This window comes from Gopherus flavomarginatus, chromosome 19 (assembly GCF_025201925.1).
Source record: "Gopherus flavomarginatus isolate rGopFla2 chromosome 19, rGopFla2.mat.asm, whole genome shotgun sequence".
Classification (NCBI taxonomy): Eukaryota; Metazoa; Chordata; order Testudines; family Testudinidae; genus Gopherus; species Gopherus flavomarginatus.
In genome coordinates, this window is record NC_066635.1 from 2,965,526 (window position 1) to 2,979,870 (window position 14,345).

At 48.8% G+C, this 14,345-nt stretch overlaps 1 protein-coding gene across 17 annotated transcripts in view; it reads left to right on the forward strand.

Annotated features, from left to right (window-relative positions):
• The window catches only part of TSPOAP1 (TSPO associated protein 1), a 161,570-nt gene that overhangs the window by 96,717 nt on the left and 50,508 nt on the right, over positions 1–14,345 (forward strand). For all 17 annotated transcript variants that reach the window (XR_007770337.1, XR_007770338.1, XM_050928880.1 and 14 more), the window contains 3 exons: positions 981–1,219; positions 9,140–9,249; positions 10,181–10,290. Coding sequence is in view for 15 of the 17 variants with exons in the window: in XM_050928880.1 (XP_050784837.1) it covers positions 981–1,219; positions 9,140–9,249; positions 10,181–10,290 (459 nt within the window). In the remaining 2 variants the exon portion in view is untranslated. The remainder of the gene's footprint in view (positions 1–980; positions 1,220–9,139; positions 9,250–10,180; positions 10,291–14,345) is intronic.

A 14,345-nucleotide genomic window follows, 5' to 3' on the forward strand; every position in this document is an offset into this window, starting at 1 on the left:
CTCGTAACTGTTGTTCTTCGAGATTTGTTGCTTATGTCCATTCTAAGACCCAGCCGCCTTCCTCTCTGTTGGAGTAGCCGGCAAGAAGGAACTGAACAGGCGGCATGTTGGCAGGGACCTATATACACTGCCATGAAGGCGCCACTCCAGGGGGCTCCAGAGCCGACCTGACAGGTGCTGTTAGGGGAAAAACCTTCTGACGACTGTGCGTGTGGGCACGTACGCACCTAATTGGAATGGACGTGAGCAACACATCTCGAAGAACAACAGTTATGAGAAGGTGAGTAACCGTTTTTACTACCTGTATGGCCCTGAGAATGTCATATGAGCTGCAGCTGTGTGCTGATTGGGCTGCAAGTGGCCCACGGGCCATGGGTTGAGAACCACTGCCCTAGAGAGACAAGGTGGGTGAAGTAATATCTTTTACTGGACCACCTTCTGCTGGTGAGAGAGACGCGCTTTCAAGCTACACAGAGCCCTTCTTCAGTCTGAGAGTGTCACAAGATGGAACAGATTGTTTAGCGTAAGTAGTCAGCTCATGTTCTAAGGAACCGTTCAAGGTGAAGTGGCCTGTTAACATCCCTGTGGTGTAAGTTAATTCACAGTGGGGCTGGTGCAGACAAGCCCACAGGTTCAGCAAGCCCTAATGAGCTCCCTAATAGCTCCCCTACCTCCTGTGCAGAGTGGACCTCAGTGAAGCAGAGGATTTGGCCCACAGCAGCATGCAGGGCTGAGTATTGCATGTCAAGTGCCTGATCCTCCCTCCCTTATATCAGTTCCCTCCGGTAACTTCAGTGTAACTGCTGTTGGTGTGTGTGCAAGGAGAATCAGGGCTGAACATGTTTCCACAGCTCAAAGCTAAGCCCCTGGGTAGATCCCTGCTACAGAGTGTGTCTGCACTGCAAGCACCCTGGTGCTCACAGCAGCTCTTGTTCTGCTCTGCTGCTGCTTGGAGTAACAAATGGAGTGTTTGGTTTCAGATCCAGATGTTGCCCCTGCACGTCCTGCTCTTCAGTGCACTAAGAAGATTCATGATGAAAGGAGTAAAGAGCTGGAATCATTACCTCAGATCCCTGATCCCATGTCTAGTGTCATCAAAATTCCAGTCTCAGGTGCTGCTGCCACGTCTCAGAAGCAAGTCAAGAGACTGGAGTCCCAGTCAAGCTCTTCGAAATCAGAATCCATGCAGAACAGTCTCAAGTCCTGCCCCACTCCAGAGGTCAGTGCTGTTTCTGGTGACCCTTGTCATTACCCGGGGGGGATAAGCACACCTTGGGATCAATACATTTACTAGCTCTGCTTTCTCCACTTGCAGCTACCTCTTAAACCTGTGTCTGAAACTAGAGAATCCCATGGAAAAATAAAAGAAAACTTGCAGAAAACGGTTGAAGGGATTTGCTCCCTCTTCACTTGGCAACACCCCGTGACGGCCATTTGTACAGATCATTGCAGTCCGAGAGGAATGCAGACAACCTGAGAAAAGCCCTGGGAAATGTATAGCAAGTTTCCTGAGTGTTTTCAATTTGTATTTAGTTCTGGATAGTCTCTGTTGTGACTACATCCCTGGATTGCCACACAATATCTGAGTACTGCAGCTTGTAGTAGTGGTTTAGCAGCATTAAGGCGTGTTCCCATGCCCTGCTGTCCTTGGCATACAGGCAAGAGGGGCACGTACTGGTGCAAACATCGCTGTTACTTATTAGCAGCTGTTGGTGCAGGAGATCATGAAGGGCTGCTGAGCTGGTGACGGCAGATGCGGACAGGTTATATTGACTTTGCTTTCCCCTCCCTCTCAGATCTCAGAGATGTGATGGCAGCTGCTCCCTCTGCCCAGTAGGTCTCGTGTATGGATTCCTGTGGGGCTCAGTCCTGTCCCCTCCCTTATTTAATGTTCCCATTAGATCACTAGGGGAGCTCATGGAAATCTGGGTCTGGTAAGAGAGTGCCTCTTTCATCTTCTGATGCTATGTCCACTCTGCGATGTACTCTCTTAGCCTAGCAGAGTAGGTTCAGGGCTAAGAGCCAGGAGAGCCTGAGTTCTAGGCTCACCCTTCCTGCTGACTGTCTCTCTTAGTCCTTTGAACTTCACAAGCCCTCTTTAAGCTTCACAACATTCCTACAAGGTGAACAAATATCATTGTACTGACAGGGTGCCTGAGTCACAAACAGATCAGCTGATGTACCCAAAGTCATAGCTAGGATTGGAACCCAGATTCCCCAAGCATGAACTGTATCTCAATTTCAGGGTGATTGCACCTGACTTTCCCCCTCCATGGTCCCCAGAGGGCACTCACTTAAGGTTTCTGACTCCCAGCCGTCATCTCTCTTGGGAGGAGACTGTGTCTCTCTCCCTGCTGACCGGGGTTTTAAGGCTGCACAGCTCCCTGCCTTACACTGTGTTATCTCCAGCAAGCCAGTCCATCTAACAGCTAGTGCCCGGGGCATTACTTTCTCTGAGGGCTGGGAACAGTGTATTTATTGGCAGCAGTTACAAGTGAACACCCAGTTCTTCCTCAAGTAGGGTCCCTATGGGTGCTCCACTGTAGGTGTCAAGTATCAGAGGGGTAGCAGTGTTAGTCTGGATCTGTAAAAAGCAACAGAGCCCTGTGGCACCTTATAGACTAACAGATGTACTGGAGCATGAGCTTTCGTGGGCGAATACCCACTTCGTCAGACGCTCCACGCAAGTTATATCTGTACCCCTGCACCTCCAATCAGAGATTTTTGGTAGCAGTGTCCATTTGAGCCTGCACATGCGCTGTCCCTCCCTCGTGGTCTGCCTCAATAAAAAATAAATGGAGATATGCCAATCTCCTAGAACTGGAAGGGACCTTGAAAGGTCATCGAGTCCAGCCCCCTGCCTTCACTAGCAGGACCAAGTACTGATTTTTGCCCCAATGCTATCTAGCACTGCTTGGGTGAACCCCCCCCCCAGTTCCTTCTCAACTGTCTTTGGCCTTAAAAGGAGCAAGCAGTCAGCCCTTCCTCATCTGCATCATTAGCATAAGTAGTAGTTGTTTTTTTTTTTTTTTTCTCTTTAATAGTTAGTTTTTCCTTTTTACTCTGTTGGGATTAAAGGGAAAAAAAGAAAAAGAACTTTAGTTTACATTTCCTGCCCTGTCTGGGGGGATTGCCCCCCATTCCCCGGGCATTTAGAGGTCTAAGGGCTTATCTACACTGGCAAGTTTTTTTAATGAAACTCATGTTGCCAAGGAAAAATCAATAAAAGCAAAGTCGCCAAAGTGTGTCTACATTTGCTCCCTCTGTCGACAGATCGTGTCCACATTCGGGGCACCTTTGTTGACAGCGAGAGCAATGGGCTGTGGATATGTATCCCACAGTGCCTGGTGACACCATCTGTTGCTAGTGTTGTGGGAATATGGAAACGGAACACGGCGCATTTTGGGATGTGCAAAGTGTACTGTCATGCACTGCTTTGCGTCCCACCCCGCGAAAGGTCTCTGGCTTCCTTTTGCGCCGTTTTTCCAACTCTCATTCTTTTGTAGTGTGCACCAGCATCTGCAGTCAGAGAGGATGGATCTCACACTTCTCTCCTAGGCATTGTTAGCTGTCTTGAGGACATCATGCATGGCAGCACAGTTACTCACGAAGCTAGCAGAGGATGAATCGCCAGCACCCGAGTGTGATATGGATGGCAGCAACTTATCAGTGCTTTGTGCATTCACAGAGCAGCTGCATATGATAGAGTGTCGCTTTTGAGCTAGGGAAACAAGCACTGATTGGTGAGATCGCATTGTCATGCAGGTGTGGGATGATGACCAGTGGATACAGAACTTTAGGATGCGTAAAGCAACCTTCATGGAGCTATGTGCTGATCTGGCCCCTGACCTGCTTCGCAAGGACCTCAGATTGAGAGCTGCCCTTCCAGTAGAGAAGCGTGTTGCAATTGCTGTGTGGAAGCTGGCGAATCCAGACTGCTACTGGTCAGTCACAGATCAATTTGGAGTAGGAAAGTCAACAGTTTGGGCTGTATTACTCCAAGTATGCAAAGCAATAAATCGCATTCTGCTGCATAGAACCATGACTCTGGGAAATGTGCATGACATAGTGAATGGCTTTGCAGAGATGGGTTTCCCTAAGTGTGTCGAGGCCATTGATGGCACACACATTCCAATTTTTGCACCAGATCACCTTGCCTCTGAATACATCAACAGGAAGGGATACTTCTCCATGCTGTTGCAGGCATTTGTGGATCACCGGGGGCATTTCATAGACATCAGTGCAGGCTGGTCTAGAAAGGTGCATGACGCACGCATCTTCAGGAACAGTGGCCTGTACAGAAAGCTGCAGGCGGGACTTCTGTTCCAGACCACAAGATCACAGTGGAGGATGTTGAAATGCCCATAGTAATCCTGGGATACCCCACTTACCCCTTACGGCCCTGGCTCATGAAACCTTACACAGTGCACCTGGACATCAGCAAGGAGCGTTTTAACAACAGGCTGAGCAGGTGCCGCATGGTCATCGACTGTGCCTTTGGTCTTTTGAAAGCTCGCTGGAGGTGTCTCAATGACAGGCTAGACCTTACTGAGGATAATATTCCCGTCATCATAGCTGCGTGCTGCACTTTGCATAATCTGTGTGAATCGAAGAGTGAAATGTTTGCTCAGGTGTGGAACACTGAGGCAGAGCACTTGGCTGCACAGTTTGAACAACCAGATGCTAGGGCTGTCAGAGGAGCCCAGAGGGCTGCTACTAACATCAGAGAGTCTTTGAGGAACGACTTGGACAATGAGGGGCACTAACACATGTCTGCTTTGGAGTTGCTTCCCTGTTGCATCCATGTACAATTTTGAGGCTCAAGATCCATGAAACACAATGCTTTAGAAGCCTGTTCCCGAGAGTGAATTGATTGCTATATGCCAGGGCTTCTCAAACAGTGTTGCCTGTGTCGGGAAAGCCCCTGGCGGACCGGGCTAGGCCGGTATGTTTACCTGCCCCGTTCGCAGGTCCGGCCGATCGCGGCTCTCACTGGTTGCGGATTGCTGCTCTGGGGCAATGGGAGCTGCTGGAAGCGGTGCAGACCGTGGAACTTACTGGCCACCGCTTCCAGCAGCTCCCATTGGCCCAGAGCAGCGATCCGCAGCCAGTGAGAGCCGCGATCAGCCGGACCTGCGGACGGAGCAGGTAAACACACCGTCTCGTCCTGCCAGGGGCTTCCCCTACACAAGTGGTGACCCCTGTTTGAGAAACCCTGCTCTACGCTTTTGTAGAATATAGAATAAAAATGCTGTACTATTAAATACCTTTGCCTTTATTTATTGTTAAAAAGTGTAAAACCTCACAAGTGTGTGTAGCTCCAACTATCATTGTGCAAGCTGTGAGAGGGGGTGGAGTGACAGGGCAACTCAGGAGTGCTGTGGAGTGAAAAGGAATGTGTGGGCATAGAGGGGGTTGGGGTTGGCAAAGAATTGTGAATCTGCTGCAGTGGCGCTCCAGTACGGATTTGCTCAGTCTGCAGCTGTATCAATGACTTGCGCATCTCTGTCTGATCCTCTATAACTTTGACCATCCGCTCTGTTGCTTGCCTAGCAAAAGCAGCATTCTCTTTTTTGTCCTGCCTTTCGGCGTCCCAGCACTCTTTCTGTTCCCTAGTCTGTCTCTCATCATGCTGTATAACCTTGTGGAACTTGTCTTCTTTGCTGCGCCTAAGTTTTTTTCTTATCTGCCGCAGCCGGTCTGTGGGGGTGCATGAAGTGTTCTTCAAGGTCTGTGCTGAACCGAAGAGAGAGTGTTGCATTCCAGCAAATGATTGAAACATTTTAGTAAAAAGGGCATTTTGCTAGTAGAATCACTTTCTCTCTGAGCCTCTAGGCAGGCACACAGCTCCGCGATCACCCCAATCATGGTGAGTTTCCAGAGTGGGGGGAAGGCAGTTGTGTGTACGGATAAAAAGGTCACGGCTTGCAGGGTAGCTTTGCAGGGAACTCATTCTAAAATTATCCCACACTTTTTCACAGGCGGCCAACTTGCTGGCTGACATCTCGTTGCTGAGGGTGACCAGAAAAACCAGGGCTCAGCTGCTGAATGCTTGCGGCTTTCACTCTAGTCTATATGCAGCTCAGCTATGTTCTGCTTTGGTCCCAGTTCAGTGGTTGCTAAATGGCAGGGGACAGTTTTCTACAATGGGGGAACTAACAGGGCTGCAATCCCTTGGAATCTGCAGCAGTGGATTAACAAGTACCTTTTGGAAACTTTCCAGAGCCTCTCTCTGGCGGATTCCCTGCAGGTCTTGATGTCCGTCGACACCCTGCTTGGCTGTGCAGATTAACTACACAGGGCAATGTCCAGCTCACAGAAAACACTACCTGCTTCCCACTTTTCCATTCCCTACACAAGCCACAGCCACTTATCTGGAGTTTCATCTGCTTCCTGCTCCCTGTTGAGCACTTCTGGAGTGGAGGAAACTTCCTGGCTGCCTGCCCCACTGGGCGACCCCACTGAGAGCACCACATCCTCTTCTAGAATTACAAAATATCAGGGTTAGAAGGGACCTCAGAAGGTCATCGGCTTCATCAAGCCTGATATTGAAAACCTCTAAGGAAGGAGATTCCACCACCTCCCTAGGTAACCCATTCCAGTGCTTCACCACCCTCCTAGTGAAAAAGATTTTCCTAATATCCAACCTAAACCTCCCCCACTGCAACTTGAGACCATTGCTCCTTGTTCTGTCATCTACCACTGAGAACAGTCTAGATCCATCCTCTTTGGAACCCCCTTTCAGGTAGTTGAAAGCAGCTATCAAATCTCCCCTCATTCTTCTCTTCTGCAGACTAAACAATTCCAGTTCCCTCAGCCTCTCCTCATAAGTCTTGTGCTCCAGCCCCCTAATCACTTTTGTTGCCCTCCGCTGGACTCTTTCCAATTTCTCCACATCCTTCTTGTAGTATGGGGCCCAAAACTGGACACAGTACTCCAGATGAGGCCTCACCAATGTCAGATAGAGGGGGATGATCACGTCCTTCGATCTGCTGGCAATGCCCCTACTTATAGCTCTAGTTCGACTTCTTCATCCACAGTTTCAGCCTCCAGGTTACCCCTCTTTCAGCTGCATGTGAAGTATCCATGGGGCAATCGGCGATGGAGGTCACCACCAAGGGTAGCATTCAGCTCCTTATAGAAGCAGCAGGTCTTAGGTGCATCACCAGAGCGATGGTTCGCCTTCCACGCCTTCCGATACATCTGCCTTGTCTCCTTGATCTTTACTCTGCACTGCTGCGTGTCCCGATCATAGCTCTTTTTGCACAAGCCTCGAGAAATTTGCCCATGTATGCCCCGATTCCTACAGGTCACTTGCAGCTGTTACTGAACAGACTCCTTTCCCCATATACTGATCAGATCTGACAACTCAGCAGTGGTCCAAGCAGGAGCGCGTTTGGTGCGATAGGCAGCCGTGCTCACCTGGGAAGCTCCTTTGGGAAGTCAGCAAGCAGGAAATGAGATTTAAAATTCCTAGGGCTTGCAAGGGTGAGGGGTGGGTTGGCTTCAGGGCAGCGAAGTTCAAATCACTGACCAGAGCGTGGGAATTGTGGGATACTTTCCTGGAGGCCAATAAAATTTTTAAAAAAACGTGGTCTCTACACTGGCTGTTTGTCAACTGTAAAGGGAAGTGAAGTTTTTTGTCGCCCAATCTAGGCATTTTTTTCCCTGAAAAAAGTGACCTTGCAGTATGTTTGCTACTGCTGTTTTGTTTCCAAAAGCCAGGTGTAGGCACAGGAGTTATTTATGGGTGAGGAAGACCTAGAGTCTATGATGCTGGGTGTGGGATAAACACCTAGACAGACAGAAGAAATGGAGATTGGGCAGGGGTAGAGATCTCTCCCCACCACTCACTGCTTCCAGGAGGCCATGGGAGGTAGACCAGGCGGGACCTGCCCCACTTGCAACATCCAGGAGATTCTCAAGAGGGGAGAAGAAAAGAGAGAGCTCCTTCACCCTTCCAGCAGGTGGGGGCTGCACAAGTATAAAAGGCTGAGAGTGGTCCACTCTATATTCCACCTTGGTTCCATGGCCTGCCAGGGATATTAGGTTGGCAGGTTCTTCATGGAGCCGTGAGCATGGATGTGTATTTTGCGCGGTTCACCCTCTCCCTGACACCTGCCCTTTCTGCGGCATGAGGGAGACCCTGGTGTACCTCTACCTCAAGTGTGCCAGGTTGCAGCCCCTTTTCCGGCACCTCCAGAACCTTCTCCTCAGGTTCTGGCTGCCCCTTTCCCTACACTTCCTGATCTACACACACCCTATCTATGGCCTCACAAAGTTGTGAGACCTCCTCATCAAATTCCTCCTGGCACTGGCCAATGTGGCTGTCCACCATACCAGGAGGAGAATGCTGGATGGGGAGGTTCTCTGTGACTGTGGGGTCTGTTTCTGCTCCTCCCTTCGATCAGCATCTGGGCAGAGTTTCTCTGGGCTGCGTCCAAGGGCTCCCTCGATGCCTTCAAGGAGCAATGAGCGCTGTTTGGGGTTCTCTGCTCCGCGTCCCTCTCTGGCTCCCTGATTTTGACCATATGACCTCACTCTCATCCCTGTTTTTCATTATTTGTCCCCTGAACTCATCTGGGCTCTGGTTTTAGTAGCTCCTCCCCTTATGCTAGGGGTGGGGCCTTTAGATGTGGGCGGACATGAGATGCTCAATAGGTGAAGACAGTGGCAAAACTCCTATACACTTAAGTAGGGCCAGAATTTCACCCTTAATATACAGAGGTGGCTACAAAAGATGGAGCAGGATCCAGGGGTGGCACTTTCCCAGCTGCTAGGGATGGCAGAGGTTTCAGGCTTCTTACCTGGAACTTGCCCCCGACCTCTCAAGAGGTCCTCTGTCACCTCTTCTTTCATCTCTGCCTTGGACTGTGGATTTAGTCCCCTGACTACTAGGTATATTTTTATGTCATGAAGCCAAGAATGTGCATCTGTTACCAATTCTAGCTCCCCAGAGCAGTTCCTACAGATCATTTAACCATTCTGTGCTTCTGTGTGTAGTATAGTACTGGTGTCATCAGACTGGATACACCAGCTCAGAAATAAGATTTCTGTTGCTGCACTGCTGTTATGAGCTTTCTGCCACTGTTCCTTTATTCAGAGCTGTAGCCTCTCTCCTTATTTTTGTGTTTCTTAGGTGGACACTGCAAGTGAAATGGAAGAACTGGATGTTGATAGCATCTCTTTGATTCCAGAGTCAGAGAGCCAAGGCCCTGCAAAACTCCAAGTCTTCCTAGCTCGTTACAGGTACTGAACTACACACAAGGGCCTTTGTGTAAAGGGAAGGAAGAATTGAGGGGATTTTTGGCTCCAGGGCTGATCTGTGGATCAGGCTATCCATAATGGTACACTCTGGGGTTTTTTGCTCCTTTTTATGAGCATCTAGCGCTATCTACTGTTAGAGACAAGATACTGGAGTAGATGGAGTGTGCCTCTGATACAGTTTGGGAATACCTATAGTGCTAAGGATTTATACAAACAAAAGTAATGGTTACAAACTCACAAGTTGTATAACCAGTAGGGCCAGCTGAAAATTTTCCTTTGAAACTGTTTTGTTTATGAAAATTGGGATTTTGGTTATGCATATTTTTTTGTGAAAGTGCCTTCTTTCTGGGGAAAATGTCACATTTTCATCAAAAACCCATAAACCTAAAAGCTGAAAAGTGTGTAGCTGGAAAACTAAAACTTCCAGTTTTTGACCAAAAATATTCTGGTTTTGGCTGAAGTTTCGGTTTCAGTTTTTTTCAGCAAAAATTCAAAATTTTCCATGGAATAAGCCACCATTTTCTGGTCAGCTCTGATAATGATTGTGAAACATTAATTCTGACACCCAAGGCAGTTATGGGCAGGCATGTGTATCCGTTTACTGTTAAGGATATGCAAGTACAGTTTTAAAGACACAAAATACTCTTAGTTGCAAATGGCCTGGGACAATTACTTGTTCAGCATGAATGGATCCAGTGTGTATCGTGCGATCTGAGCCCCAGGCCAGGAGGTAGCCAATGGACTCAAAAAGTTTGGGTCCAAGGATCCAGGAAGCAGCTATGCTTTGGTCTTCCTTGGAAGCACTGGCTATGCCCAGAGGCAGGATACCAGCCTCAGTGGACCAGCGAGCTGATCTAGTGTGACCAATGCAAGTTGCTGTACAAAGTACATTTGACTGTTGCATGTGTTTCAGCTATAATCCTTTCAATGGTCCTAATGAGAACCCGGAGTCAGAGCTCCCACTGACTGCTGGAGAGTATATTTACATCTATGGGGACATGGACGAGGATGGCTTCTTTGAAGGTGGGTTTGTTGGAACGAGACATGGCTGAACCTGGCATCATGAAAGAACAGAGAGGAACTTAATGATTTTTACAGTTAAGGAAACATAAGATCATAAGGTCAAAGTGAGGAGCAGCATAAGCAAGTGCAGCTCTCGTGATGTAATGGGGAATGCATTTCCTTACACCAGGGTTGAATTAAGATCAGAGGGTGACATCCTGGCCTCATTGAAGTTAATTGGAGTTTTGCCATTAGCTTCATTGGAGCCTGGACTTCACCAAAAGTGTTTCACCCAAACTCTTTCTGACTCCTTAGCTGTAGGCATCACACTTTTCTCTCAAGGAGTTGACAGTGGTAATGCCATGGTGCAGCCACTGGTGCCAAGGGTTTAAGACGTTGCCTTGCACTTATCCTAGGCCAGTAGCTCCCAGTATACTCGTTACAGCCCTGGGGTGTTGCACGACATAGCCCCACCCCAGTGGTGTCTGGCGTTCTCGATGCACGCAGGAACAGAGCTTTGCTCTAGGGGCTGAATCAAAGCATCCAGAAAAAGCTGGTTGGATTTGAACCACAACAACATTTAATTTTTTTTATTGAATTGAAAACTCAAAAAAAAAATGAGTTGACTAGAAATTGTTTTTCATGTTTTGGATTCATTTCAAGTCAGCCAAAACATTTTCAGTCGACTCAAAACAAAATGTATTTCCATTTTAAAGTGTTCTTTATCCTTATTTGTGTGTGTTTTATCAGGGTTCTGAGAGCTCCCTCGTCTAGATCAGACCAAAGAGTGATGCTAACACTGATGATTGTTTTCAGAGAAGCAGCGATGTTAGTCTGTATCTGTAAAAAGAACAGGAGTACCTGTGGCACCTTAGAGACTAACAAATTTATTTGAGCATAAGCTTTCGTGGGCTACAGCCCACTTCATTGGATGGATGTAGTGGAAAATACAGAAGGAAGACACGCACGCACGCGCACACACGCACACATGAAAAAATGGGTGTTACCATTGTTAGCCATGATTGTGGCTCCTACTAGACCCCTCCATGTCAATATGTTGGTGTTTACATTTGCCCTTTGTTTTAGACAGATTTATATCCTCAGTATACTCATGCAAGCCAATTTGAATGAATTTTTCAATGTTAAGGGAATAAATGATTTAGTTAGTTCTTCGTCGAGTGCTAGCTCACGTCCATGCCACTGTAGGTGTGTGTGCGCCACGTGCACCATCACTGGAAAGTTTTTTTCCCCAGTGGTATCCATCGAGTCAGCTCATGTGCCCCCTGGATCAGCACCTTCATGGTGTGGTATATAGGAACCTGCCACCCCACTGCCCACTCGGTTCCTTCTTATTGCCTCTGGGGGTGCTACTCCTCAGTAGACTTTTGTTCTGTAAATAGATTGTAAATAGTTAGGATTTAATGAGTTAGCATGTAGTCAAGTACCCTAGTGTCGATAGAAGTGCTCTCCACCCTGCAGGGCTAGCCCAGCTTGGGCTCCTGGGGTATGCCTTGATCTCAGGGTTTCAAACAGTGTACAGTGTGCCACAAACCGATGCCAGGGATTGATCTGCATGATAGTTGTCTGAAGTGCCTGGGAGAGGCCCATGTGCAAGATCGGTGCCAGATCTGTAAGAACTTTTAAGCCGAGGACAAAAAAGGAGAGGGACAATAGACTTAGATTCCTCCTCATGGAGGTAACACTTCGTCCTTCCTCAGACCCACAGGTGGAATCGGCAGCCAAGTACCTTGGTATCGGTCAGAAGTGCCCCGGCCTCCCTGAGAGAGGTACGGTGACCCCGCATCCCTGGTGCCAATGAAAGACTCTGCTCCCCAGTACCGCCATGGTTCTCTGGTGTGCAGGAAGTCAGCGCCAACTCCAGCCTCCCGGCACTGCTCCCCATTGCCAGTGCTGAAAAAGAGAAGAAGTCAGACCAGGGGCTCTCTCTGACCCCAGGACATAAGGCCACAGAAAGAGTGCCACCTGTGGCAGGTCACTCTGAGATGCCTACAGACCATGCAGCACCACTGACTCTGGCCATGGGAAGGGGACCACCAAGTTTGATACTGGTGGACTCTCTGCCTAGAGAGAGCCATCAATGGGATACAGCCTTGGCTTTACAATTGATGCTGGAGGCTTTTGAGGTGGCCAGGAGCCTCTGCTCTCCCAGTTCCACCATCCCCCTCAGGTTGTGGACTGTTGATGACAGCTCCAGCACCATGGGATGCTTCAGCATCGAAGCAGGTGCCAGTAGAGGGCAAGCCAGCAATGATGGCGTGGCACCACCATCCATTGAGCTCTCCCTCGCTGCGCTGCTTTTTATCGCAGCACTGCTCTCCATCATGGCACCAATCCCCATCACAGCATCACGCCACCGTGATCACCCAGGAGTGGGTCCTTGGGCTCTAAATTGGAGGCAGACTCGTACACCTCCTGGAGGAGCAGGTACCAAGCTGACCATAGACACCCGGCAGCTATGGCACAAGGACACGTACTGATAGCGTAGTCATCGACACAATGGTAAATGCCAATCTGGTACCCTTGGGTGATCCATCTGTTCCAAGGTTTCCACTCCGGATGCTCTTGACACCATTGGAGGTGAGAGTGCCTCTGCCTTCCCCATCTGAAAGGGGTTTGATCCCTCATGCTGAGGTTGGCACCGGGACATAGGGCAACAGAAGAGATATAAGGCCCGGTTCTGGTACAAACTTCATTATCCTTCTCCCCATATGAGGCAGTGGCAGGGATGACCATGGTGCCCACGCAAGATGACTATAGGGCTCATCAAGAGCTTCTGCGTGGTGTCACCCAGAACTTGGGAATACAGGCTGAGGAAATCTCTGAGTCAGCCCATGCCCTGATGGACATGCTAGTGCCCTTGGGTTTGTCAAGCATGGCCCTGCCTTTAAATGATGCCATCTTGCAGCCTGTAAAGACTCTGTGGCAGACTCCTGCTTCCCTCCACCCCACAGCTAAGTGGATGGAAAGGAAATATTTTGTGCCCCTCATGGGATATGAGGATCTGTTTACTCACCCTCCACTGGGCTCGCTGGTTGTCCTGGCAGCTAATGAAAGGGAGAAACCAGCAATAAGGGCCATTGTCCAAGGTGAAAGAGGCCATGAAACTTAACTTACTGGGCAGGAAGGTATACTCAACACGGGGCCTTCAGCTGAAAATAGCCAATTATCAAGCCCTCTTGGGCCACTATGATTTTAATGTGTGGTCGGCCATGACAAAATTTAAGGAACTGTTACCTTTGGACTCCAGGACTAAATTCTTGGCCCTCGTAGAGAAGGGTAAGGTGGTGGTCAAAGCATCCCTCCAAACTGCATTGGGCACGGCAGACTTGGCAACCTGATTCATGGCCTCAGCAGTGGTCATGAGGCGGAGCTCCTGGCTTCAGTCCTCAAGACTATCCTATGAAGTCCAACAGACTATTTAGTACCTACCCGGAACTCCCTTTTCTTGGAGCAGACTGATGCTAATCTCCATATTCTAAAGCACTCAAGGGCTACTTTAAAAACCCCAGCCCCGGCTCGGAAACATTATGCACCCCAACCTATGGGCCATCACTATCCTCCACAGCATCCTCAGTAGAGGCAAGATTATAGCCACAGGAAGAATTAGAACTACAGAAGGAGGCCTACACCTTCCAATCCAGGACATCTAAAGAATGTGACCTGGCTGCTGATCCACAATTTTGCCTCACACTACGCCATCACTCAGCAGGCTAGAGATGATGCAGGCTTTGGTCAAGTGGTGCTAGTCTGCTTGTCAGTGAAACTCTGATCCCAACACCTGACCAATTGCTTGGGAATTGCCCACATTGGAATGGACTTGAGCAAACACTCCAAGAAGAAAAGACGGTTACTAACTTTTCTGTAACTGTTCTTCGAGAAATGTTGTTCATGTCCATTCCCAAACCCGTCGTCCTACCTCTCTGTTGGAGTTGCTGTCAAGAAAGAACTGAGAGGGTGGTAGGTTCCTATATATTGCACCATGTAGGCATCACTCAAGGGGGCACCAGAGATGACCTGATGGATATCATTGGGAAGAAAAATTTCCAGCAACAGTG